Source organism: Bos taurus, chromosome 16 (genome assembly GCF_002263795.3).
Source record: "Bos taurus isolate L1 Dominette 01449 registration number 42190680 breed Hereford chromosome 16, ARS-UCD2.0, whole genome shotgun sequence".
In the NCBI taxonomy this organism is placed as follows: Eukaryota; Metazoa; Chordata; class Mammalia; order Artiodactyla; family Bovidae; genus Bos; species Bos taurus.
The window spans coordinates 80,846,288-80,869,395 of NC_037343.1; the positions used below are offsets into that span (position 1 = coordinate 80,846,288).

Below are 23,108 nucleotides of genomic sequence, written 5' to 3' on the forward strand. Positions count from 1 at the left end.
CTTCCTTGAAAGCCTGGTGCTCTCTGCTCCCCACCAGGGTCCTCCCTGCCAGGAGCCTGGGTGTTCCTTCCCTGTCCAGGCCCCGGGGGGCTGTTCCTGCACCCAGGAAAGAGCTGTGCGCCTCTGAGATGCCGCAGCAGAACCCCTGGGTGGCCCACTCACTGGCAGCTACCCCAGGGCAGCTTTCCAAGGCCCGAAAAAAAGCCCAGCGTCACCCCCACTTCTCAGAGCTGCTGTTTGGGGGGCGGAGGGGGCTCCTCGACTGGGGAAGGCCAAGGGGACAGAGCTGTTGGAGGCAGGGTGATCGTCACTGAAGGGCACTGCTGAAGGCTTGCTAAGCCTATAGGATCTCCCCTGCCCGCCACAACCCCACTTCCCTGTGGATTATACTCCTTTCACAGACTGGGACCGAGGCCTAGGGGTGGGCCGTCCAAGCCTGGGGACCAGCGGGTATGCGGAAGGGGCGGGATCAGACCTGGGAGGGGGAATGGTGCCCTAACCGGGGCGCGGCACCCCCTCCCCGTGTCCCTGACTTCCTGCTACCAGGACACCAAACACGACAACCCCCCTTCTCCTGCGGCACACGTTTATCTGGGCTCTTGGATCGTGGATCACGGATCACGTGTGTCTCCACCCTCGTCCGGCGGCCGGGACCGCTGAGAAGTTCCGGGCATAGTGAGCCGCTGCTTCCCCTGCGGCGGGGCGCACAGAGGGTCCCCGGAGCTCAGCCGGCGCGGCCCGGACCTGGGGGCGGCCCTGCGCCGTGACATCAGCCCGGGGCGGTGACATCGGCGCCGGCCTGGTGCGGTGTGCAAAGCCTGTGGGTTGGCGCGGCCCGGACACGCCCTCCCCCAGCAGAACAAAACTGCGCGCGGGCCGGCGCGCCCAGCCTCGTTTCCAGAGCCCGCCCTCTCGCCTGCCTGCCGCCTGCCACGCTCGGCCGCTGCCAGGTGAGTGCACCCCGGGCTCGGACGCCCGGCCCGCGCGCCGCCGAGCACCCAGTCCCCTACCCGCCGGAGCGCCTGCCCGCGAACTCAGGGCGCCCCTGGCCTTCCAGCCCCGCCGCCGCCTCCAGGGATGCTACAGGGAGGGTCGCAAGAAAAAGGGGCGGAGGGTGGGCGCGGGCGGAGGAGAGGGGTGAAGTGGCCGCGGTTCTCCCCTTTCGGGTCCCTCCCCCGGCGGGTCCCGCGGTGGGACAATGGGCGATTCTGCGCTTACTGACGCTCCTTGTGCGGCGGGGGATGAGGGCATCCGTGCCACCCCTCCTGCCGGGGGAACGTACATTGGGCGGGGCCCGCCTGGCACAGCTGTGCCCGGAGCGCGGGTGCGAGTTTCCCCTTTTGCGAAGGGCTAGATGAAGGTCGCCCCGCCGCCTTCACCCCTGACGCCCCGGGACTTGGCGCGGCGCGGGGACCGCCACCGAAGCCTGGAGGAAGCCAGTGTTTGCAGCCTTAGTCCCGAAGGCCGGGGGCAGTAAGGGGCGCTGTGAGCATACTTGAAGCAAGTTGCAACCCGTTACCCAACAAGCAGCGTGCAGGCAGGCGCGTCCTCGGCGCTCACAGCTGCCGAGTATGCTGCAAACGCTCGTCCCTTCCCGCCGTTGGTGATCTGATCGAGACCCCGGGCTAGACGGTAGCGGGAGTGGGTTCCGCCCCTTCCTGAAGGCCTGGGCCCCGCCCCTGCTCCTGGGCGTGGACGGGTGTGCAGCCCCTCCCAGCTGGGGGGACTTGGCCTGGGGGTCCTGTCGCAGTAGCTCCTGGAGGCCTGCGGGGCTCTGGTGGAAGCGGGGCCTCAACTTGTAGAGGTGATGCCGAGGCAGACTGACCCGGATACTCTGCCGGCCTGGACGCGGGGCTCTGCTTCTCTGGCCGCGGTCCTGGAAGGGCGGGGCCGGTTGTCTTCGCCCCCAGCCTTCCTGCCTCCCGGAAGCTGGAGAGGCGAGAGGAGCTGGCCGCCCCCTGTCATCTCAGAGAGCCCCTGGGATCCGGGCACTCCCTGGGGGTCGTGTTCCCTGCCGCCACTTACTGTCAGCCCCTGAGGGTCAAGGTGGGCTCAGGCTCGGGACCCCGGCCACCTTTTTCCAGAGAGACTGTCCTTGTGGCTGGATCCAAGCCTGCACTGCTGGCCGTCTCCCGGGGAAGGACCCGGTCCTGCAGGGAGGGAATCCGGGGCGGAGGAGGCGGAGAAGGACAAGGAAGGAGGGTTACTGCAGAGAGGGCGTGCTGGGAGGGGGAGGGGCAGCGCTGGCCCTTCAGGGTCTGGGGGTCGCTGGGGAGGAACCGTTGGCACAGGTCTGCAGGCCACACTCCCACCCCTGGGCCACCCAGCGCCTGCCCTCCTGGCCCAGGTGTCCCTTCTCTCACAGCAGACCTCTCTGCCTTGTGGTCCTGGCAGGGCCTTCCTGGCCGGGAGTGTAGTGTTGGCACCTGGTTGGCGGGCAGTAGACATTTGGTGAGTGAACGGGTAGACGTGGGCTCATAGCCGAGCTGCCCTGCTGGGCACGCGTGACCCTTGCAAACCCGTGCTGGCCCGGCGCGCCTGTGTGGCACGGAGGCCCAGGTCAGGTTTTCATTAACCGTGGGCCTCCTGGTAGAAGGCAGACTAGGGAGGCTTCTTTGAGAGGCTGCTGGAGCTGAAGTTTCTGTAAGCCGGCTTCTTGTGAGGTTGGGTTGGAGAGGACGGGGGAGTCGTGCATTGGATATATTGAGGCACCGAGGAGAATAAAGGTCGCCACTTGCCACCCTCGGACGTGTCGGCAAATAAGGAAAGAGTCACGACCCTGGGCAGGAGAGCTGGCCTTTCCCGAGAGAACAGCTGGCTGACATCTGTGCTCCCCAGCCCGGGACTGGCCTGTGTCTTTCACCGACTCGCCTGGGGCAGCCTGTGAGGTGGGGCGGAAGCTGGGGCTCAGAGGTGACCAGTGACTCACTCAGGGTCAAGGCTGCTATTGAGACCCAGGCAGACACCTTCCAGGCCTGCACCCAGCCTCCGGGTCACTCTGCCTTTCCTGTCTCTGATCAGCTCTCCAGGGACAGATCCGCCACTCCTGAGACAGACGTGCTTTACAAAGAGCTTTACAGCAGCTTACACACTGCTTAAGGGAGGACACGGCTCTGCTAGTGTGAGTGTGGAAGGAGTCGGGTTAGAACTTGCCACCACTGGGTCCTCTACGGTGTGGGGAGAGGGGAGGGCCTCCCGGAAGTTGGGGCCTGGGTCCCGGGGATGCGCTCTCACCAAGTCTGATGCGTGTTTGGATTTCAGTGTCAGGTTGGCAAGAAAGAGAAGTAGCCTGGAAAAGAGCCTTCCAGAGGAGAAGCCAGGGGCAGAGCTGGGTTGGGGTGGGCAGGGGTGGGTGCCTGCAGACCCAGTGGTCAGGGATTTGCTGGGGGCAGGAAGGGGGGAGGCGCCCACAGACCCAGTGGTCAGGAATTTCTGCGGTGACGCTGGGCTTGCACTACGCAGCTCCCCAGGAATTCGTCTGACGTCATCACCGAGTGATTCCATGTATGGTAAAGAGTGTAAATACGGAGGCAGCTTTTCTGCGGCTTCCTAGGGCCGGAGACAGCGTCTGACTCCTACGGGAGACGAGCAGACCCCCCTCTGCGGTGCTGCCTTTCTGCAGGGCCCGCGGGGGCTGCCTGACTTGTCAGCTGCAAGCAGCCTGTTTTACACAGGCTAAGGGCTCATGTGCTTTGTTTTTGCTTTTAAAAATTTAATCCAGGAAAATAATTCAGACCTTTTCAGCATGGGTAACCAACTGTTACTAAATTGACATCACTTTATCTGTTGGTTAATCTATGGGACCTTGTTATAATATCAGGCTTCCTGTAACAGTTTAAAAATGCTTAAATCCTAGCCCGCTGTTTCTACCTTTGTTGACCTTCAGATTCTGAACCCTGTGGGGAGTGCCCGGCTGGTAAAAGCATGATGGGCGCAGTCACCGCCCCGCAAGGGCCTCAGGGCCTGGGCTTGAAGAGAGAACTTAGAGCGGAGAGACAGGGAGCAGGGTGACATGGGGTTGGAGCACTGTGGGGTCCGCACAGGAGTGCTGGCGGGCTGAGTTGCCTGCAGAGTTCCAGAAACTGTGTGACGCTGAGGCCGGGCCTGCACCCCATGTCGGTCCTTGCGCCCCAGCAGTGACTGACCACACCTTTCAGGGCAGGACCATTTCCCGGACTCTGTTTCTCCAGGCACCCCTCTTTCCTTGGCTGCCCTCCGGTGTGGGGGCGGGGAAAGGCTTGAGCAGCAGGTTGGAAAGGATGACAGCTCCCGTGTGCACCTGGCCAGGTACCACCCAGCCTGGCCAGGCCTCGCCCAGCCCACCACCCGGCCCGGCGAGCCCTTCCTGGCCAGACTGTTTGGAGGGGACCTGCCCTCTGGGCCCAGGAGTTGCCCTCTGTCCCTGGGGAGCAGGAGGCTTTGGAACAGAGAAGTTTGGGATTTTCCACTGGGGACAAAGACACGGCAGGGAATGCCATCAGGTCACTGATCTGAGGAGGGGAGACCTTCCCGCAGACGCTGGCGGACAAGCTGGTTTCTTAGACTTGAACTGTGAGTGCCCTGGGCATCACCTCGGCCTGATGTTCTCACACTGCTGGCGGAACGTGAGCGTCTGTCCTCCGCAGCCCCGAGCCCGGCCAGGTCTCTGCTCCCAGGACAGAGGAGCCGCGAGCCAGTCTTCATGCTGCAGCTGGACGAGGCTGGGGGCAGCGGGCTGACCTGGGCGCTGGTCGGAAGAATCCAGTCCCGGGCTTCTAGCTTCTGGCAGCCCTGAAGGCCTTGACATTTCAGGGGAATAGCTGTCGGGGTGTTTCCAGCCATCCCACAGGAGATGAAGCCCACTGCTCAGTGGGAACTGTAGACACGGTGAGGTGGACAAACCAAACCCCCCCGGGGGGTCAGGGCTGGTGTGACCACAGGGTCGGCACCCAGAGCAGACATGGCCTGGGGCAAGGACAGCGCACGTCCAGCCCGGGGGTGCCTCAGGAGCGCGACCCACGGCGCGCCAGGCCTTGGGCCGCTGCTCTCATTTCCCCCCGACCCTCAGAATGAGACTCGGAGTCAGCGGATGGCCTGACCTAGGGAGGAGCACACAAGCGCAGAAGGGAGCCTGACCTTTCGGCTGGGAAGAAATGGGTCCAGATCCCCTTTCCTGAACTCTGCACTGCCTGGACCCCTCCCCGCTTCCTCCCCTCCTGTGGGGGCGGGGGCGGGGGGGGGGGGCTCTGCCCCCAGGCCTGAGGAGGCAGCTGAGAGGGAGCCAGGCGTCCCTGTTGAACTCCAGATGGTCTGGGAAGTAGGTTTCCTTTTAAGGCATTCGGGCTCCGTCAGCTGGACTCAGGCTGGCAGGAGGGAGTGGGTGGAGCAGGAACCTCCCTGGTGAAAGGAGGTGGCCAGGCCCCCAGCTGAGCCCCCTCAACCCATAGATTCCCGAGGGGTCCTCACGAGGGCGGGGGGCGCCCATGGCCTGGGTCAGTGCTCTTTGCCCCAGGGTGCTGAGCCCTGTCTGTCCCCTGGGTTCCTGAAGGGGACCTCCCCCCAGTTTGGGGGTCCCTGGCTGGGAGGCAGCCGAGCAGTTTCCCACCTCGGGTTCCCGGGCCCTGCTGGATGTGGGCCTCCCGAGGGAGGAGGGCTTTTGTGTCGGGAACAAACCACAGCTGGGAACAGCTCCCCACCGCGTGGTCAGGGAACCTCCCCCCTCAGGGGTGTCCCAGAGGTGGAGGACGAAGCCTGTGGGCTCAGGGGCGGGACAAGGCGAGGCGGGAGCCCTTGGGTCCCCATGTCGCCAAGCCCTGTCCACTAAGCGCAGAGGGCCAGCACGGGGCTGGGTGGCCACCTCACCGCAGCCCTGACTGCAGGCCTCCCCCGCCCCATGTCCTCATCCATGCCATGGGCAGGTCCCCGCCTCCGGGTGGCCAGGAATGGTGGATGGTGCTTGCAGACTGCCCGGCACACAGTGGGTCTGCAGGCTCGGGACAGGCTGTCTGCCGAATGCTGAGGGCTGGGGTTCGGGGGTCACGTCCCGGCACCCGTCAAGAGGCAGGAGGGAACCCATATGTCTCTCTGGGAACCGGCTCGTCCCCCAGGACTCCCTGCTCTGCTCGTGGCTGTGCCTGCACCACCCCTCAGGGGGCTGGAGTCACTGAGTGACTTTTGGGTCCAGCTCTGCCCTGAGCACCTCCTGGGGGTCACTTGAGGGAGCGGGGTCTGCCTGATTCAAATGGGGTTCTGCAGCAAGGAAGGGTCGGGAGGCGGCTGGAGGTTAGGCCGACTGTAATGACCACACTACACCACCTAACTGTCTGTCATGGAGATGGTTTTGCAGCCCTGCCACAGGGGGCCGGAGGAACAGTGGGGCCTCAGGGACCGGCCCTGGCGCTATGGGAGCTGAGCCCCGAGCCGGGAACGTTGGCAGTCAGCTTAGGTCCAGTGCCCTGGATGAAAATTGGGCTGATTCCCAAGGAGAAGGGGGCTGTTGAGGGTCAGTGAACCTCAGTGGTGAGAAGAGGCCTGGAGAGGCGGGGAGGTCAGGGTTTGGGGTGAGTGGGTGGAGTGGGGTACAGAGCTCCGCCCCATTCTGGGGTTCAGGATGAGATTCCCTAGTGATCAGAGAAGATTATGGTTCCAGCAACAAAATGGACAGTCAGGAAAAAGAGCATGTTGTAGAGAAAAGGTGATGAGTTCAGGTGGCTGGTGTTGAAATCGAGGTGCTTCCCTGAAACTGGGTGTGTGAGCCTGGACTCAGGGCAGAGGTCAAGGTCAGTGGAAGTGCTCGGCGGGGTGACCACAAGAGCAGTGGCGGCAGAGGAACCCCAACCCTCGGGACGGGGAGACAGAGCAGAGGCCGTGGACAGTGAGCATCCCAGCTCCCTGCACCCCTCACCCACAGGAGCCTGCTCTCGGCCCGCACACCCCCATGAGCATACTGCGGGCCTTGGGCTGCAGCTCTGAGCGTTAGCGGGGCGACGTCTCAGACACCTGTGTGAACACCTGTGTGCCAGGCGCACACTCCTGTACACGCGCCTGTGTGCCAGGCACACGCAGACTTGAGGGCGTGGCAGTGAACCTGGACCGGGCCTCCTCCTTGAGCCGACACCTGTGTCCCCGTCGGGGAAGAAATCCCCCTGCGCCCTCCTAACTCCTTCTGACTTGAAAAGAGTTACCTTGACCTGAGACAGATGAACAGGAGCAAATCAAAGCTTAATAACATGTCTACCCAAAAAACCGAGTAACTCCCAAAGGGGCCCAAACCCTCACATTAAATACCATGCTCAGCTAGAGACAAAAGAGGAAGCTGGGGCAATGGTTTGGGACTTCAGAGGCGAGGAGCCAGTTGACATGGAGAAGGAAAGCAAATGTTTGGAAACCAGTGTTTGCTGGGCCGGGCAGAGATAAGGGGACACAGAGTGGACTGGTCTCCTGGCCCTGCCTGCTTTCCCCACCACACCCGGCCTGTGTTCTTCACAGAGATCTCTGGAAACTGCAGTACTGGGGAACTGGCCCTCTGTCGGAATTCTTTTAGGCATTTGAGGGAAGATTGATGTTTCTTCCTGAGTTTTTTGGGCCTTGATTGTTTTCAGCTTGAAATAATCCACATAGCAAAGAGACATTTTGGGGGCAAGCTTCCTCCCTGAACTGCATCCGATGGGAAGTCCCTGGTGGAAGGGACCATGCCCCCTGCCCCTGCCCAGACTCCAGCTGCCGGCACCACCCCGGGTGCCCATACCCGAGTTCCCATGGAGGGTACTCCTCCCTGGCCCCCCACTGTTTCCCAGCACCCCAGTCCTCCCATGGAGTCCCTCCTCCGTACACTTCTGTCCAAAGAGCTGGAAGGGTCGCCATCCCTGATCCTGGGCTCTGACCCTGCAGCCCTGGGTCCCTGAACTCACCCTGTGTCAGGCACTAAGCCATGCCTCCCTGATTTCCCAGAAGTAACCTGTGATGTAGCTTCTGCTTTTGTCCCCATTTTAAGATGCAGAAACGAAGGTTTACAAAGGCTAGCTCCCTTGCCCAAGGAACACACAGCAGTGAGTGGCAGGGTCAGGAAAGGACTAAACCCACCTGGCCTCAGGACCCCAGCTCAGAACCAACCTCAAGCTTCTCAACTTGTCCCAGGCTACTGCCTTCAGAGTCAGCTGGGTGCTTGTTAAATATTCCTGTTCTGGTGCCCCATCCTCAGAGGTCATGATTCATTGGGCTGGGGGTGGTACTGGAAAACTGGATTTTGCAAATGCTTCCGCCTCCCCCCACCTAATGAGCTCTAAAGCTTCAGTCCTGCCCTCTGTGTCTGACTCCTGCTTTTTCAAAAAAATTGAGTTTTTTTTTGGGGGGGGTGAAATTCCTGGGGGGTTAAGACTTGACACGTTCAATACAAGGGTATAGGTCCGATCCCTGGTCGGGGAAGAAAGATCCTGCAAGCCCTGTGATGTGGCTAAAGAAAAAAATTTTTGGTGAGCTAAATCTTACATACAAAAGAGCATATAAAACCTACATGCGAGGACTTATAGAGCTTATGGAGAAGTTCTATACAGTCAGCAAAAACGAGACCAGGAGCTGACTGTGGCTCAGATCATGAACTCCTTATTGCCAAATTCAGACTCAAATGGAAGAAAGTAGGAAAAAACACTAGACCATTCAGGTATGACCTAAATCAAATCCCTTACAATTATACAGTGGAAGTGAGAAATAGATTCAAGGGATTAGATCTGATAGAGTGCCTGAAGAACTATGGACAGAGGTTTGGATCAAGACTATCCCCAAGAAAAAGAAAAAAATTGGCTGACTGAGGAGCCCTTACAAATAGCTGAGAAGAGAATTGAAAGGCAAAGGAGAAAAGAAAAGATACACCCATTTGAATGCAGAGTTCCAAAGAATAGCAAGGCGTGATAAGAAAGCCTTTCTTAGTTATCAATGCAAAGTAATAGAGGAAAACAATAGAATGGGAAAGACTAGAGATCTCTTGAAGAAAATTAGAGATACCAAGGGAACATTTCATGCAAAGATGGGCTCAATAAAGGACAGAAATGGTATGGACCTAACAGAAGCAGAAGATATTAAGAAGAGGTGGCAAGAATACACAGGAGAACTGTACAAAAAGATATTCACGACCCAGATAATCACAATGGCGTGATCACTCACCTAGAGCCAGACATCCTGGAATGGGAAGTAAAGTGGGCCTTAGGAAGCATCACTAGGAACAAAGCTAGTGCAGGTGATGGAATTCCAGTTGAACTATTTCAAATCCTGAAAGATGATGCTGTGAAAGTGCTGCACTCAATATGCCAGCAAATGTGGGAAACTCAGCAGTGGCCACAGGACTGGAAAAGGTCAGTTCTCATTCCAATCACAAAGAAAGGCAATGCCAAAGAATGCTCAAACTACCGCACAATTGCACTCATCTCACATGCTAGCAAAGTAATGCTCAAAATTCTCCAAGCCAGGCTTCAACAATACGTGAACCGTGAACTTCCTGATGTTCAAGCTGGATTTAGAGAAGGCAGAGGAACCAGAGATCAAATTGCCAACATCTGCTGGATCATCGAAAGAGCAAGAGAGTTCCAGGAAAACATCTACTTCTGTTGCAGGAAGGGGGACCCCTTCCAGGGCCCGAAACTGGGCTCCTGTCTAACACTCAGAAATGAATTGTCTGAGGAGACACAAGTGCTGAGAAAGCAAGAGATTTTATTGGGAAAGGGCACCCGGGTGGAGAGCAGTAGGTTAAGGGAACCCAGGAGAACTGCTCTGCCGCGTGGCTCGCAGTCTTGGGGTTTATGGTGATGGGATTAGTTTCCAGGTGGTCTTTGGCCAATCACTCTAATTCAGAGTCTTTCCTGGTGGTGCACGCATCGCTCAGCCAAGATGGATGTTAGCGAGAGGGATTCTGGGAAGTGGATGGACACGCGGTGTCTCCTTTCAACGTTTCCCTAACTCTTCCGGTTGGTGGCAGCTTATTAGTTCCCTATTCCTTATCAGGATCTCCTGTCATAACACAACTCATGCAAATGGTTACTATGGTGCCTGGCCAGGGTGGGTGGTTTCAGTCAGCGTGCTTCCCCTAACACTTCTGCTTTATTGACTATACCAAAGCCTTTGACTGTGTGGATCACAATAAACTGTGGAAAATTCTTTAAGAGATGGGAATACCAGACCATCTGACCTGCCTCTTGAGAAACCTATATGCAGGTCAGGAAGCAACAGTTAGAACTGGACATGGAACAACAGACTGGTTCCAAATAGGAAAAGGAGTACGTCAAGGCTGTATATTGTCACACTGCTTATTTAACTTATATGCAGAGTACATCATGAGAAACGCTGGGCTGGAAGAAGCACAAGCTGGAATCAAGATTGCCAGGAGAAATACCAATAACCTCAGATATGCAGATGACGCCACCCTTATGGTAGAAAGTGAAGAAGAACTAAAGAGCCTCTTGATGAAAGTGAAAGGGGAGACTGAAAAAGTTGGCTTAAAGCTCAACATTCAGAAAACTAAGATCATGGCATCTGGTCCCATCACTTCATGGGAATTAGATGGAGAAACAGTGGAAACAGTGTCAGACTTTATTTTTCTGGGCTCCAAAATCACTGCAGATGGTGACGGCAGCCATGGAATTAAAAGATGCTTACTGCTTGGAAGGAAAGTTATGACCAACTTAGATAGCATATTAAAAAGCAGAGACATTATTTTGCCAACAAAGGTCTGTCTAGTCAAGGCTATGGTTTTTCCAGTGGTCATGTATGGATGTGAGAGTTGGACTGTGAAGAAAGCTGAGCACTGAAGAATTGATGCTTTTGAACTGTGGTGTTGGAGAAGACTCTTGAGAGTCCCTTGGACTGCAAGGAGATCCAACCAGTCCATTCTGAAGGAGATCAGTCCTGGGTGTTCTTTGGAAGGACTGATGCTAAAGCTCAAACTCCAATACTTTGGCCACCTCATGTGAAGAGCTGACTCATTGGAAAAGACTCTGATGCTGGGAGGGATTGGGGGCAGGAGGAGATGGGGACGACAGAGGATGGGATGGCTGGATGGCATCACTGACTGGATGTACTTGAGTCTGAGTGAACTCCGGGAGTTGGTGATGGACAGGGAGGCCTTGCATGCTGCGATTCATGGGGTTGCAAAGAGTTGGACACGACTGAGCGACTGAACTGAACTGATTTGCGTAGTTTGAAGAATAATTACAACAGGAGGCCCCATGTGATGACCCCTGGTGGACCCCTTTTTCTGTCTTCGAGGTGCCAAATCTAAGTCAGTAGTCTCTGATACTCCCTTGTCTTTATCACTCTCTCACACACGTGTAATTCCCTTGACAGTGTGAGTTTTGCCTGTTTGAGACCCGACACAGATAGTTTGTGTTTTATGAGTTCTAGCTTACCTGTTTCTTTTGCTGTGAGATTTGTCTGCCTGGATGCACACAGCAAAGGCTTTATTGTTGTTTCTACGACAGCCTGAGTCTTGTGGGAGTTTATGTCCTAGAGGGCTGGCGGGTGGAGAGGGGAGAGTCGCTGAAAATACAGTGGCTGCGCAGCAGTTCCCTGTGGGCTCCAGGGTGGGAAGCCCCCAGGTTGCCTGCTGGGGAGGCCTCTGCCCCAGGCCCTGTCCTGGGCCATCCAGGTATCCACCTCCCTGGAAAGTTCATTCCCTTCTCTGTGTCCACTTGCAGGATGCCGAACTGGGGAGGAGGCAAGAAGTGTGGGGTGTGCCAGAAGACGGTGTACTTTGCTGAAGAGGTCCAGTGCGAAGGCAGCAGCTTCCACAAGTCCTGCTTCCTGTGCCGTGAGTGCCCGCCCAGGCCGGCTGTCGCCATGGGGATGACCGGCCTGTCGGGCCCTGGGGGACGGTCCTTGGGAGGGACGGTTGTAAACAGCCTGACATTTGGCAGGAGCGCAGCGGGGGCGGGGAGGCGCTTCAGGGCCCCTGTGTTCCTCAGAAGCTGTTTCTAAGGCGGAGGCGGGGGCTGTGGGGGGCTGGCCCGAGGAGCTGGAGTGGGTGGACACACCAGGGCCTGAGAGCCAAGCCGGAAAGACCCTGCGGGGAAAACTTCCCACTCACTTTGTCTTCCCTCTCTCCCTACCACAGTCCTGGCACTTAAGAGCAAGACACTTTTAGCCCAGGGTTTCACCAACCCCTGGACCCAGATTACCCTTTGTTAAAAGGCCACAGAAATCACAGATGCAGAGGATACACTAGTGGGGGGATAGCAAGACGGGGAGAGGATTAAAAGGTACAGACTGTTACATGTGAGATAAAAAAGCTACGAGGATGTATTGCAGAGCACAGGGAGCACAGCAGCACTTAAAATAGTCACAGGTGAGTGACTTTAGAAAAGGTGAGTCTTGGTGTCGGACAGCTGACACTTCATAACACAGTGTGTCAACAACAACTATTGTTCAGGTGCCCAGTCGTGTCCGACTCCATGTGACCCCATGGACCCCTAGCACGCCAGGCCCCCCTGTCCTTCACCATCTCCCGAAGTTTGCCTGAGTTCACGTCCTTGGGCAATGGACATAAACATGTCAGCTATCCCTCAAAGATAAATTCACCAGCAGCAGCCTCATGGGCAGCCGTGTCTAGGGAGGGGCTGGGCTCCCCTGGCATCTCTGGGTGGGAGGCCTCTCCCCTCAGCCCCCACCTCCGCCCGACAGTCCGCGTGAGGGGATGTTGATGTCGTCCCGACGGCTGGGAGGAGACGGGCCCCGTTCACTGCCTGGTGGGCAGGCGTCTGGGCGCCTGGGGTGCTGGGTGTGGCTGGGGCCCAGGTGTCCTGAGCACCAGGCCCTGGAGGTGGGGGGATGTCCGCAGGCTCCTGACTGATGGGCTCAGAGCTGAGGGGCTTAGAGGAGGTGACCTGTTTCCCCTGAGCCCAGGCAGTGGCGCTGGGTGGGCAGGAGCGTGGCGGCCAAGCCCCGAGCCTTCAGAACCAGAGGGTCAGAGTCCAGATGTGAATTCCCTTTCTGTTCTCTGGATGCTGAGGGCCAGGTGCCTCCTTCTCTCTCTGCATTTTCTCAACATTACAGGGGAGAAAACAACACCTACTTCTTGGGGCAGGGCTGCGGGAACTGAGAGGAAGGGGTCAGAAAACAAAAGGAGCAGTTGGAGCAGTTGTGAATGTTCAGTCAATGATAGCTGCTCCCTGACATGCACACATACGCACACAGACACACACACACACACACATGCACACGCGCACACACACACATGCACACGCGCACACATCCACACAGACACACACGTGTGCACACACAGACATGCACCCACCCACCCGTGCACATGCGCACACAGACATGCACACTTGCACATATATGTCCACACACATGCGCGTGCTCACACACACACGACACAGAGGATCCCCAGCAAGAAGACTGGGACTCGGGGTGGCCCCAGCCCATTGGGGAGGTCTGGGAACCGGGCCCTGCACCCCCCAGCGTGGCTTCACTGCTTCCGGAGCCCGTTCTCCCGAGCGGGACACAGATCCCCCGGGGCCACCTGCCCTGAAGGAGCACCGGCTCCCACCGGCTGTGGTTGGGCCAGCCAGAAGCCACCTCCAGAGCAGGCAGCATGCGTCCCACGCCTGCCGAGGCTGACGCAGGCTGACCGAGGGCTGTGCCAGCCGCGGGTGGGCAGCGAGCTTGGGCAGAGCCTTTGACATCCGGCCCAGAGGAGGCCGACAGCCGTGTGGTGTCATCAGCAGCTCATTGCGCTCAGGAATTTTCAGGCCATTGATTTTCCTTAGAGGGCATAAGAGGGCTTGCTGCTGGCCAGGGAGAGGGGCCAGACTGCTGGCTCCAAGGACCCCTCTCCACCTCACATGTGGCTTTGATCACCAATGGCAGCTGCCGGGGAGGAGTGGCCGCCAGCTGGGCAGTCAGGGAAGCCAGGGGCGTGGGGCTGGGGGGATGGGATGGACCCTGGGCTGGGCTTGCAGCGTGCACCCCAGTGTCCGAGAAGTGGCAAACAGTCCCCAGCCTGGGTGGGGGGCCTTGGCTCTGTGGGCATCGGCCCTGAGGCTGCGTCGTCCCTGAGCTGTGACAGCCCTGTCCTGGGGTCAGCCCATGGGAAGGCAGAGCTGGTCTGGCCTCGCCCCAGGGTGCTCACAGCCCCACCCACAGCGGCACCCCCTTGCCTGTAGGCGCCAGGCTGCGGGGACATTGGGAGGCTCCAGCTGCACCCCCAGGTCCCTGCAGGGAAGGTCGCCCAAGGAGACCTCAGCCCCCGGGCTGCTCTGTCTCACTCACAGTCTCCTGTCTAGTCTTAGGAATTTCCAGGTCACTCTGGGTCTTACGGGAAGCAGTTCCAGGCTGACTCCCGGCTTCCCACCCTAGAAGGGAATGATGGAGCCCTTGGCCTGCTGTGCCTGCTTCCTCCAGGCCGGAGCCAAGCCCTGGGGAGGCGGCGGGGTGGCCCATATTTGGTTGCCTGCGTGCTGGAAGAACATGGGGATCTCACAAGCAGGACCAGAGGGTCCTTATTTAGTCTGAAGTCTCCAACCTGGCCCAGGGGTGGGGGTGGGGGTTAGAGAGCTGGCCTTTAAAGGCAAGGGAAAGGCTGGGAATTCCCTACAGATCCAGTGGTTAGGACTCGATGCTTTCACTGCCAAGGGCCACGTTCAGCCCCTGCCCAGGGAACTAAGATCCCGAGAGCCACACGGTGGAGGTGGGGGTAGGGGGAGGAATCTATCTCAAGGCAAAGGAACTGGCAAGGGGCATGGAGGTAAGCTGAGTGCTCCTCGAGAGGAGGAGAGGCTGGCTGCTCCCAGGGTCCCTCTTCAGAAGGACGTGTTTGAGAATGTGGTCCCGGTGGGCACACTGCCTCCCCCATCTCAGGGCCTTCGTGGAACCCGCCTGTTATCCTAGGCCCAAACCTACATCAATGGGACGTGAGTCTCTGGAGAGAAGCACTCGGGGCTGGACGCTGATGGTCTTCTGGGGCCTGGCCCTCAGGGTGCTGACTCTCTCACACTGTTGGGGCAGCCAGCGCTCACGGTGACCTGCTGTGCACAGAGCACTGCGCTGAGCACTTCCCCAGCGAGGCCTCATTCAGTTCTCAGCCATCTTTCGGGGGCACCATTGTCATGTGCTGGTGGGGACACGGGGCTGGGAAGTCGTGTAGCCTGGCCAGGACGCTCCCTGGACGTGGGCTAGCCTGGGCTCCGTGCGACCCTGGGCTCCACACTGTCTCACTATGGGTCACGGGGCCGCTCTGAGGCCCACAGGAGGCTGCGGGAGTTCTGCAGGCCTTCCAGTGTACCCCATTCCAATCCCCCTTTGCCCCGAGTCAGGGAATTCTCCCAGCATCTGACCTGCGGCCAAGTGATTTCCGACTAGAAACTTCAGATCCTGTTGTCATGATGAGCACAGCCTGTATCTCATTTCCAAGCCGTTCACGCTGGGTGCTGAACAAACGTTGACCTTCCCCCGGGAGCGTCTCTGCCCTGCCCCCGCACCCATGAGCATCCCTTCTGAATTGAATAGCAGGAAGCAGGACGGCCTTGCCCTTCTTGCTTCTCCTCTTGTGTCGGGACCCACGGTGTCTGTCGAGGGCAGTGAGGCCCGGCACACCCCCTGGGGGCCCCATGAACTCGGGAAGCTCTCAGGGTGCGGGGGGGCGAGGAAGCCCACCCAGCTCCAGGAGAGGCACTGGGCCAGCATCCGTAGGCCCTCCTCCCCTCCCAGTTCCCTGGCCACCCCAACCCCATTGCCAGGCCCCTGGCTCCTGGGAGGTCAGGACGTTGCCTGTGCAGCATCCCAGGGAGCTTCGGCAGTGGGGGCTGGCCGTGACCCACTGCGCCCCCCCCCCCCCCCCCGCAGTGGTCTGCAAGAAGAACCTGGACAGCACCACTGTGGCCGTGCACGGCGAGGAGATCTACTGCAAGTCCTGCTACGGCAAGAAGTATGGGCCCAAGGGCTACGGCTACGGGCAGGGCGCGGGCACCCTGAGCATGGACAAGGGGGAGTCGCTCGGCATCAGACATGAGGAGTGAGTACCCCCGCCCAGAGCAGAGGTCCTCCTGTGCGTCAGGCCCCGTCAGAGCAGCAGCGCAGAGGGGCTGGAGCAGCCAGGCCCCTCTCCGTGCGGAGCCGTGGCCGCATTTCCATGCACTGGGAGGAGCCCCGAGAACTGCTGGGCCCCTCTCCTCTGTCCACAGATGAGAAAACCCAGCCAGTATCAGTGACTTGAAGGTGCCCCACAGCCACTGAGGGTCTGAGCCGGACCACCTCGCAGCCTGGCTCGCCGGGTGTTGGTTCCCTTCCTGGAAACGGGCGTCACTAGGCCCCCAGCACCCCCTGACCTCTGACATGCTGTGAGCTGGGTGTTGGCAGTCAGCCCGCCGGCCCCTTGGCCCTGGGGGATGGTCGCAGGTGACAGTGACTTTCCACACCAAGGCTGTCACCCCGTGGGAGCGACCTGTCAGCTGATTTCTCCTGGGAAGACTCTAGTAATAGACGCGCTGAAGGAACAGGGGGCAGAGGGGGCCAGTTCTTAGCAGACAAGCTGTCAGTGACTCCGGCGTTATAACTGGGGCTGAGGGGAGTCTGACGTCTCGGGGAAGGAATACTACAGGCCCCTGGTGGGTCACCCATGGGCGGAGGTGACCCTCGGGCCCTTCGTGGGTCCCCCATTGGCGAAAGTGACCCTTGGGCCCTGGGTGCGTCCCCCATCAGCAGAGCCAACTCTGCAGCCCTGGCAGCTACAGCCGTGCGGCGGGCTGGGCTGGGTGCCTGCGGCTGGCGCCCTCCAGGCCTGTCCCCTCCACCTTGTCGCTCCCTGCACGTCCCTTCACCGCATGCTTTTCCCTGAGCAGGGCCCCCGGCCACAGGCCCACCACCAACCCCAACACGTCCAAGTTTGCCCAGAAGGTCGGGGGCTCCGAGCGCTGCCCGCGGTGCAGCCAGGCCGTCTATGCAGCCGAGAAGGTGATTGGCGCTGGGAAGGTAAGGCCGGGCATGCTGGGGGTAGGGAGGGGTGGCACACATGTTCCTGAACCGTGCATTCCGGGGCTTTGAAGTGTGCTCCCACTGCTCAGGGAAGCCTGCGCCCTTGATGTAGCTTCCCCTTCATTTCAGAGCCCACCACGAAAGGGGTCCCTTTGTCTGTGAGGCTGCCTGTCCCCTGTGCCTCCCAGTCTCCAGGGAGCTGAATCCCCCATCATAGCAGCCTCATCATTGGTCCACAGAGGAGGCTGAGTGCCGAAGAACTGATGTTTTCAAATCGTGCTGGAGAAGACTCTTGAGAGTCCCTTGGACTGCAAGGAGATCCAATCAGTCCATCCTAAAGGAAATCAGTTCTGAATATTCTTTGGAAGGACTGATGCTGAAGCTGAAGCTCCAATACTTTGGCCACCTGATGTGAAGAGCCGACTCACTGGAAGAGACCCTGATGCTGGGGAAGATTGAAGGCGGGAGGAGAAGGGGACGACAGAGGATGAGACGGTTGGATGGCATCATGAGTTTGAGCCAACTCTGGGAGATACGGAAGGACAGGGAAGCCTGGCATGCTGCAGCCCAGGGGGTCACAAAGGGGCAGAAGTACCTGACTGACTGAACAACAGCAAACACGCTTCCTAGGGAGCTTCTGATCGATCCATGTCTCCAGAGTCAGGGTCTGCTGAGCTCTAAGGGTACACGTACACCAGCCCTGAAAAGAATGTGCATCGTTGTGTGGGGGTCACATCTCTGTCTGGGAAGAAGATCCATAGCATTCACCACATTTTCAAAAGGATTTGTGATACAGAAATGTTAAGAACCAGCCCAAATCCACAGAAACCCACTCATGTGCCCCCAGGGCAGAGTTATCCAAGGTTCAGGCCCGTCAGAGCCTCCTAGGAGGCAAACTTGGTCTGGCTGTCTTGCCTGCCCCCATTGCAATATTCCAGTAGTAGACCCCACCCCCAGTCACCAAAGTGCAATGGGACCCTCCCTCGGAGAGGCTGCAGGGACAGGTGGCCCTCAGATGAGCTGTCAGAGGGCCGTAGGAGAGGCTTCTTCAGGAGGGCCCCGGAGATGGTGCTGGGCATTCACGCAGATGTGGCCAGGGTGACGCGGCGGGGCCTGGAGCCTGTCTGCAGCCTCTCTGGACCCGAGTCTTGGCCTCTGGGGCTTCTCAGCCTTGAGCAGCAGCTGGGCACGTGGACAGGGGACAACACACAGGACGGGTCTAGACCAAGCTTGGTCCCCGACTAGCCCTCAGGCCCGCTGGGGAGGGAGTTGCACCTGTGTTACAGGTGAAAGCCCAGGTTTGCCCACTCCTAGGAGCTGGCCGCCACTGCTGGTGCCTCCTCTTGGGGCCATGTTACGCCTTGAAGCTTGTTTCCACCTCTGTCCATTGGGAGAGGTTTGTAAACCCAGCAGGATGACCGCCATTTGCTTGTTGTGAAGCCTAGGCTGATGGATCCCCTCCTGAGCCTCAGCCCCGCATCTGAAGCAGCACACGCAGCAGGCCCGCCAGGCAAGCTGGCTTTAAAGCTGAACGGAGCCGGTGCGGGGAGCCCAGTGCAGTGCAGTGCCCAGGCTGTGGCGGCACCAGTCAGCTACCATCACCGTCATTGCTTTTGTGGGTTCTTGTGAGGTTGAAGTGAAGATCCTTGCTGTTCACTAAATGATATGAAAACAGGAGATGTGATTAAGTTGGTGTTTCTTCTGCTGTGTCTCACTATGAGAATAGGGAATCACCAAAAAATACCTAGGCATCAGCATTTCAATTCCCCCTCGGGGTCTTAGAGTGAGGGCCCCTCTCTCCCTTCCGGAGGAGGGGTTCTCTTTCGAGCAGAGGTGGCAGGAGGAGACCAGCGTCCGTGCCCCCAGAAGGGCTGAGAAGCAGGAAGACTTTAGGTGCTGACCCCACCAGCGGGGCCCGACTGTGTCTGCAGGGACAGTGGCGGTGGTCAGTCCTCCATCTGCCTGGAGACTGGGGGGCAGCCTGGGCTTCCCCGAGGACGAGCTGAGGCAGGGGTGCCCTCAGCACGGACACCGAGGCCCCTAGAGCCCTGGGCAGGAGCCAACACGCGTGGGCCTGGCTGCCAGGAAGCCCAGGGCCTGCCATTTCCTTCCCATCTCCAGCTCAGAAAGGGCAGCTGTGCAAGGGAGCCCCCTTGGCCTTAAAAGGCTGTGTTTCATTTCGTCCCGTCTGCCACCACTGGCCTCTGGCTTTCCCGGTTGTGCAGAGCTGTCAGCTGGGAGCTGGCAGCTGACCTGGGGTCTGGCTGGCCCCCACGGGGTGCAGACCCGGGCCGGCTTCCCCTGAGGGGCTGTTGGCTGTGTGGCTTCCGAGCACCTCATTGGAGCAGCGGGGCTTCTGTGGCCCCTGGCCTTCTCCCGGAGCTCCGTGGACCCTTTCTCCTTCCAGGGTGCCAGGCACCGCCTCTGTACCTGGCCCCTGCCCGGCTGCAGCCTCCCGCTGCAGTGAGGGCCCTCGAGAACTCCAGGGGCCTGCTGACCACAAAAGCCGGCCCTGCGGCCAGGCCCCAGCGTGCATGTCACGTCCCCTGTGAGAAGTGAGGGGGCCACTGGCCTGGAACCACGGCCAGGATGGGTCCGAGCCCACACCCACACCAGGGGTCCCGGTCAGGAGTTGGGACAAAGCTGGGGGGCCCCGCCTGCCCTTCGTGGGGCAGCTGTGGCACTGGCCCCCAGCACCTCCTCCGGGAGGTGGGGGAGGCTGGGCAGACCCCACAGGTGTCTTCATCACACCTCCAAGGGGATGGGCTGGGGCAGCAGAGTTAATTCTTTCCTTCCCTCCCCAGTCCTGGCATAAGTCCTGCTTCCGATGTGCCAAGTGCGGCAAAGGCCTCGAGTCCACCACCCTGGCCGACAAGGATGGCGAGATTTACTGCAAAGGTGAGCGGCCTCCCCTCGATGCCCTCCCTTCCTGGAGGGCTGGGCAGTCAGGCCCGTACGCGACGGCCAGTTCCAGCCTTGGAGTCCATTCCCGAGTGTCTTCTGAGGCCTCTGTGTGCAGCTCAGAAGGAGCCCCGGTGGGGGTGGTGGGAACGGTCAGTAGCCGGAGGGTGGGGCCGGGTGGGGCGGGGCCTGGGCGCCGGGGATCTGACCCTCTGACCGCAGATGGCTCTTCTCCTGGGATTTCAGAGGCAGGGGCATAGCCAGGATGCTCCTCACTATCGGCGTTGATGCTGTGGGGGCTCTGCTGTGTGCCTCACTGCCCCAGAGGCTCCGGCAGGTGCTGGGGCAGGAGTGGGGGTCCTCACCCCTCTCTTCTCTCTGCAGGATGCTACGCAAAGAACTTCGGGCCCAAGGGCTTTGGCTTTGGGCAGGGGGCTGGGGCTCTGGTTCACTCTGAGTGAGCCCCCCGCACCCACGCCCCGCTGCCCACGCCATGCTTCTCATCACCCCCAGCGACCTCGAGATTGCCAGGCTCCCTCCCTCCCTCAGCTAAGGACTAACCCAGGGCGTCTGGCTCCCTTTGGTTTGGGTGTCTGCTGGAGGCCCCCCTCCCAGGCGCCCCCCCACCCCGCCTGGCCTGCCGTGTCACCAGCTGGGCCTCTGGCTCTGGGTGTCCCCCCACCTCTCCCCTTCCCTGCCCTCCCCTCCCCACAGACTCCCGCCCTTAGAGGCTGAGTATCCATCATCGGGGGCCCTGCGGGGGCGGGCCGTGCTCCTCATGGGTGGCCTCCTAGTTCCCTCAGAGCAGGCCCAGGGCGTCCCCGCCCAGGAGTCACGGGGGACATGCAGACAGGCCCGAATGGAGGGGCTACTTGCCCTGGCCTATTGCCTTCGAGGCTGTGGGCCACGGTGCCCCCCAGCTCGGGCGGGGGCGGGGGGGGGGCGCAAGCCAGGCCCTAGGGCCCCAGTACAGGACGTGGTCTGGCCTCCCCGGGCTCAAGCTCCCGTGTGGCAGGGCCCTGATGAAACACCCCTGACCTTATGGCCGCCCAAACCTGAGGGCGTCTCTGCCCAGCCTGGGTCCCGAGGCTGTGGGGGATGGGCGTGGGGGTGCTGCGCCTCTGGCGCAGCCCAGCCCCGGAATCGTCCTCAGCATGACCGGCTTGACCCTGAGGGAGGGAGGCGCATGCAGCTTGCCTTCACCTGGATACCCGCCCCAGCCCACCTGGGCCCCACCCTTTTCCTGGGACCCTCCCCCTCTGGCCACACCACCCATCCCTTCCAGGCCCCAGGTCCAGAGCAGCAGGAGGACAGGGCGGGCCAGGCCCGCTGACCCCAGAGACGGAGGGTGATGCCACGTGGCGCTGCCTGGACCCAGGGCTGCAGCGCGGCCTGTGCTCAAACTGACCTGCACCCCGTCAATAAAGCTGTCAGAAAGGAGCCCGGCACCTGTCCTGCCCTCGGGGTGGGGGTGCTGGTGTCCTGCTCTGGGGATGGGGGGACCGGTGTCCTGCTCTGGGGGTAGGAGCTGGTGTCCTCCTCTGGGGGGGACTTGATGGGAGCAGCCAGGTTGGCAGGAGGCCTGGGGAGGGAAAGTGTCTGCTTCCTCCCCAGTGTCCATTCTAGCTGAACCCAGGCATGGGGTCCAGCCAGCCTGATCCTACTGCCCCATCTGGGCATGAGAGCTGTGAGCTTGCTGGAAGGGGCAGTGGAGTGGGGGAGGGATGGGGGCTTTCCAGGGGCAGCAGCGCCCTCCTGGGGGCTCTGCCTCCCAGAGGCCACTCCCCCAGATTCCAGCGTGTGACTGAGGCCACTCCCCCAGATTCCAGCGTGTGACTGTGTGAGGGGGGGGGGCAGCATTCAGCCCCCAAGTTCAGCACCTCTCACGCGCAGAGTTCCTTCAGCCCCAGAGTCTAGACTCTCGTCCAGGGCCGAAGTGCTGGCCGGGGCTGAGGGGTGCAGAGGCCGGGCACTCATCCCTCTTCCAAGGGAGAACTAGGAAGGGAGAAACAGGGACAAGAGTCTGAAACGGAGTGGGGCCGACGCCTCTGGACCACAAAGCCAGAGACCAACCCTCTGCCTTTGCCCTAGGGCACAGCGGGATCCCCCCACCCCTGCCTGCCGCCAGGCCCCGTGGAGGGGCCCCTCGGCTGACCCCAGGTGGAGGCGGCTCCACGCTCTTGTGATGGGAGGCAGTTCTGGTCTCTGGGTCACCGTCTGGGCCATCCCCCGAGTGTCCTAGGGAACTGCACTCGGCTTCCCTAAGGGCCGACCTGTCCTCATCTCTCCGGAGGTCACCTGGCCGCACCCTGAATGCTGTTTCTGCAGCAGGGCAGGCTGATGTTCAAGGTCAGCTTCCTGTGCGCTCATGAGGCCGCCCTCCGGCACTTCTGTGTTTCCTTGTCAGTAATGGAGAGGAGCCAGGTCGCTCTATCCACACTTTCCCCAGAGAGCTCAGCTAAATACCCTTGATCTGAGGTCCGCCTTCCACAAAATACCAGAGTCTGAACATGCCTGAGCCACGTTCTTCGCCACTTTATAACAGGGTCCCCTTTCCAATACTACGCCTCTCACTTCTGTCATCAGAATGGCGTTTGTCATCAGTATTTCTACAACATTCTGCTTGGAATTACTTCCTCCTCTTGCCCTGAGACGACTTAGGCTCTTTCTCCAATGCTCTCTCCTTTCTGGGCCCTCACTGGAATCCCCTTTCAAGGTCTGTTCACGATGATGTAGGTCTTTTCCTAGCAGACTTTCCCAGACCTCTCCAGCCTCTACCCATTACCCAGTTTCAAAGCCGCTCTCACAGTTTTAGGTGTTTGTTACGGCAGCATCCCGCTCGTTGGCACCAGTGTCTGCCTTGGTCTTTTCGGGCTGTTATAACATAATGCCATGGTCCAGAGGTGGGGCTCGATGGGGCTTCTTAACAACAGGACTTTACTCCTCCCAGTGCTGGAGGCTGGGAGTCCAGGGCCAAGGTGCCGGCAGATTCAGTGTCAGGGGAGAGCCCGCCTGCTGGTTCACAGACACGGTCACCTCACAAGGGGTCGGGGGCTCTGGCTTCTCAGGAGGGCACTAATCCCACTCACCAGGGCCCCTCCCTCAAGCCCTAACCATCTCCTTGGGGATTAGCTTTGTAACGTATGCGTTCCAGTCTCCTCGACCAAGTGCACGGACACGTGAACTTCTGCATGAGCTCGTCTGAGGGCTGCCTGTCTCATGTTGGGGGCTGGGCTCCTCTGCCCACACTGTGGATTTACAAAACAAGAAGCAGC

General features: G+C 59.8%; 1 protein-coding gene across 3 annotated transcripts; it reads left to right on the forward strand.

Moving 5' to 3' along the window:
• The first annotated feature begins 887 nt into the window (after positions 1-887).
• CSRP1 (cysteine and glycine rich protein 1) lies at positions 888-21,273 on the forward strand. Of its 3 annotated transcripts, XM_059875528.1 has the most exons (7): positions 888-2,046; positions 3,022-3,121; positions 11,661-11,773; positions 15,805-15,973; positions 16,800-16,929; positions 19,737-19,830; positions 20,218-21,273. In XM_059875528.1, the coding sequence occupies exons 3-7, from the start codon at positions 11,662-11,664 to the stop codon at positions 20,292-20,294; spliced, it is 582 nt and encodes a 193-aa protein (XP_059731511.1). In that variant the 5' UTR covers positions 888-2,046; positions 3,022-3,121; position 11,661; the 3' UTR covers positions 20,295-21,273. The 3 variants fall into 3 exon arrangements, with proteins under 3 accessions (XP_059731511.1, XP_059731510.1, NP_001077240.1); XM_059875527.1 differs by lacking the exon at positions 3,022-3,121; NM_001083771.1 differs by lacking the exon at positions 3,022-3,121 and having other exon boundaries at positions 901-950.
• The last annotated feature ends 1,835 nt before the right edge of the window (positions 21,274-23,108 follow it).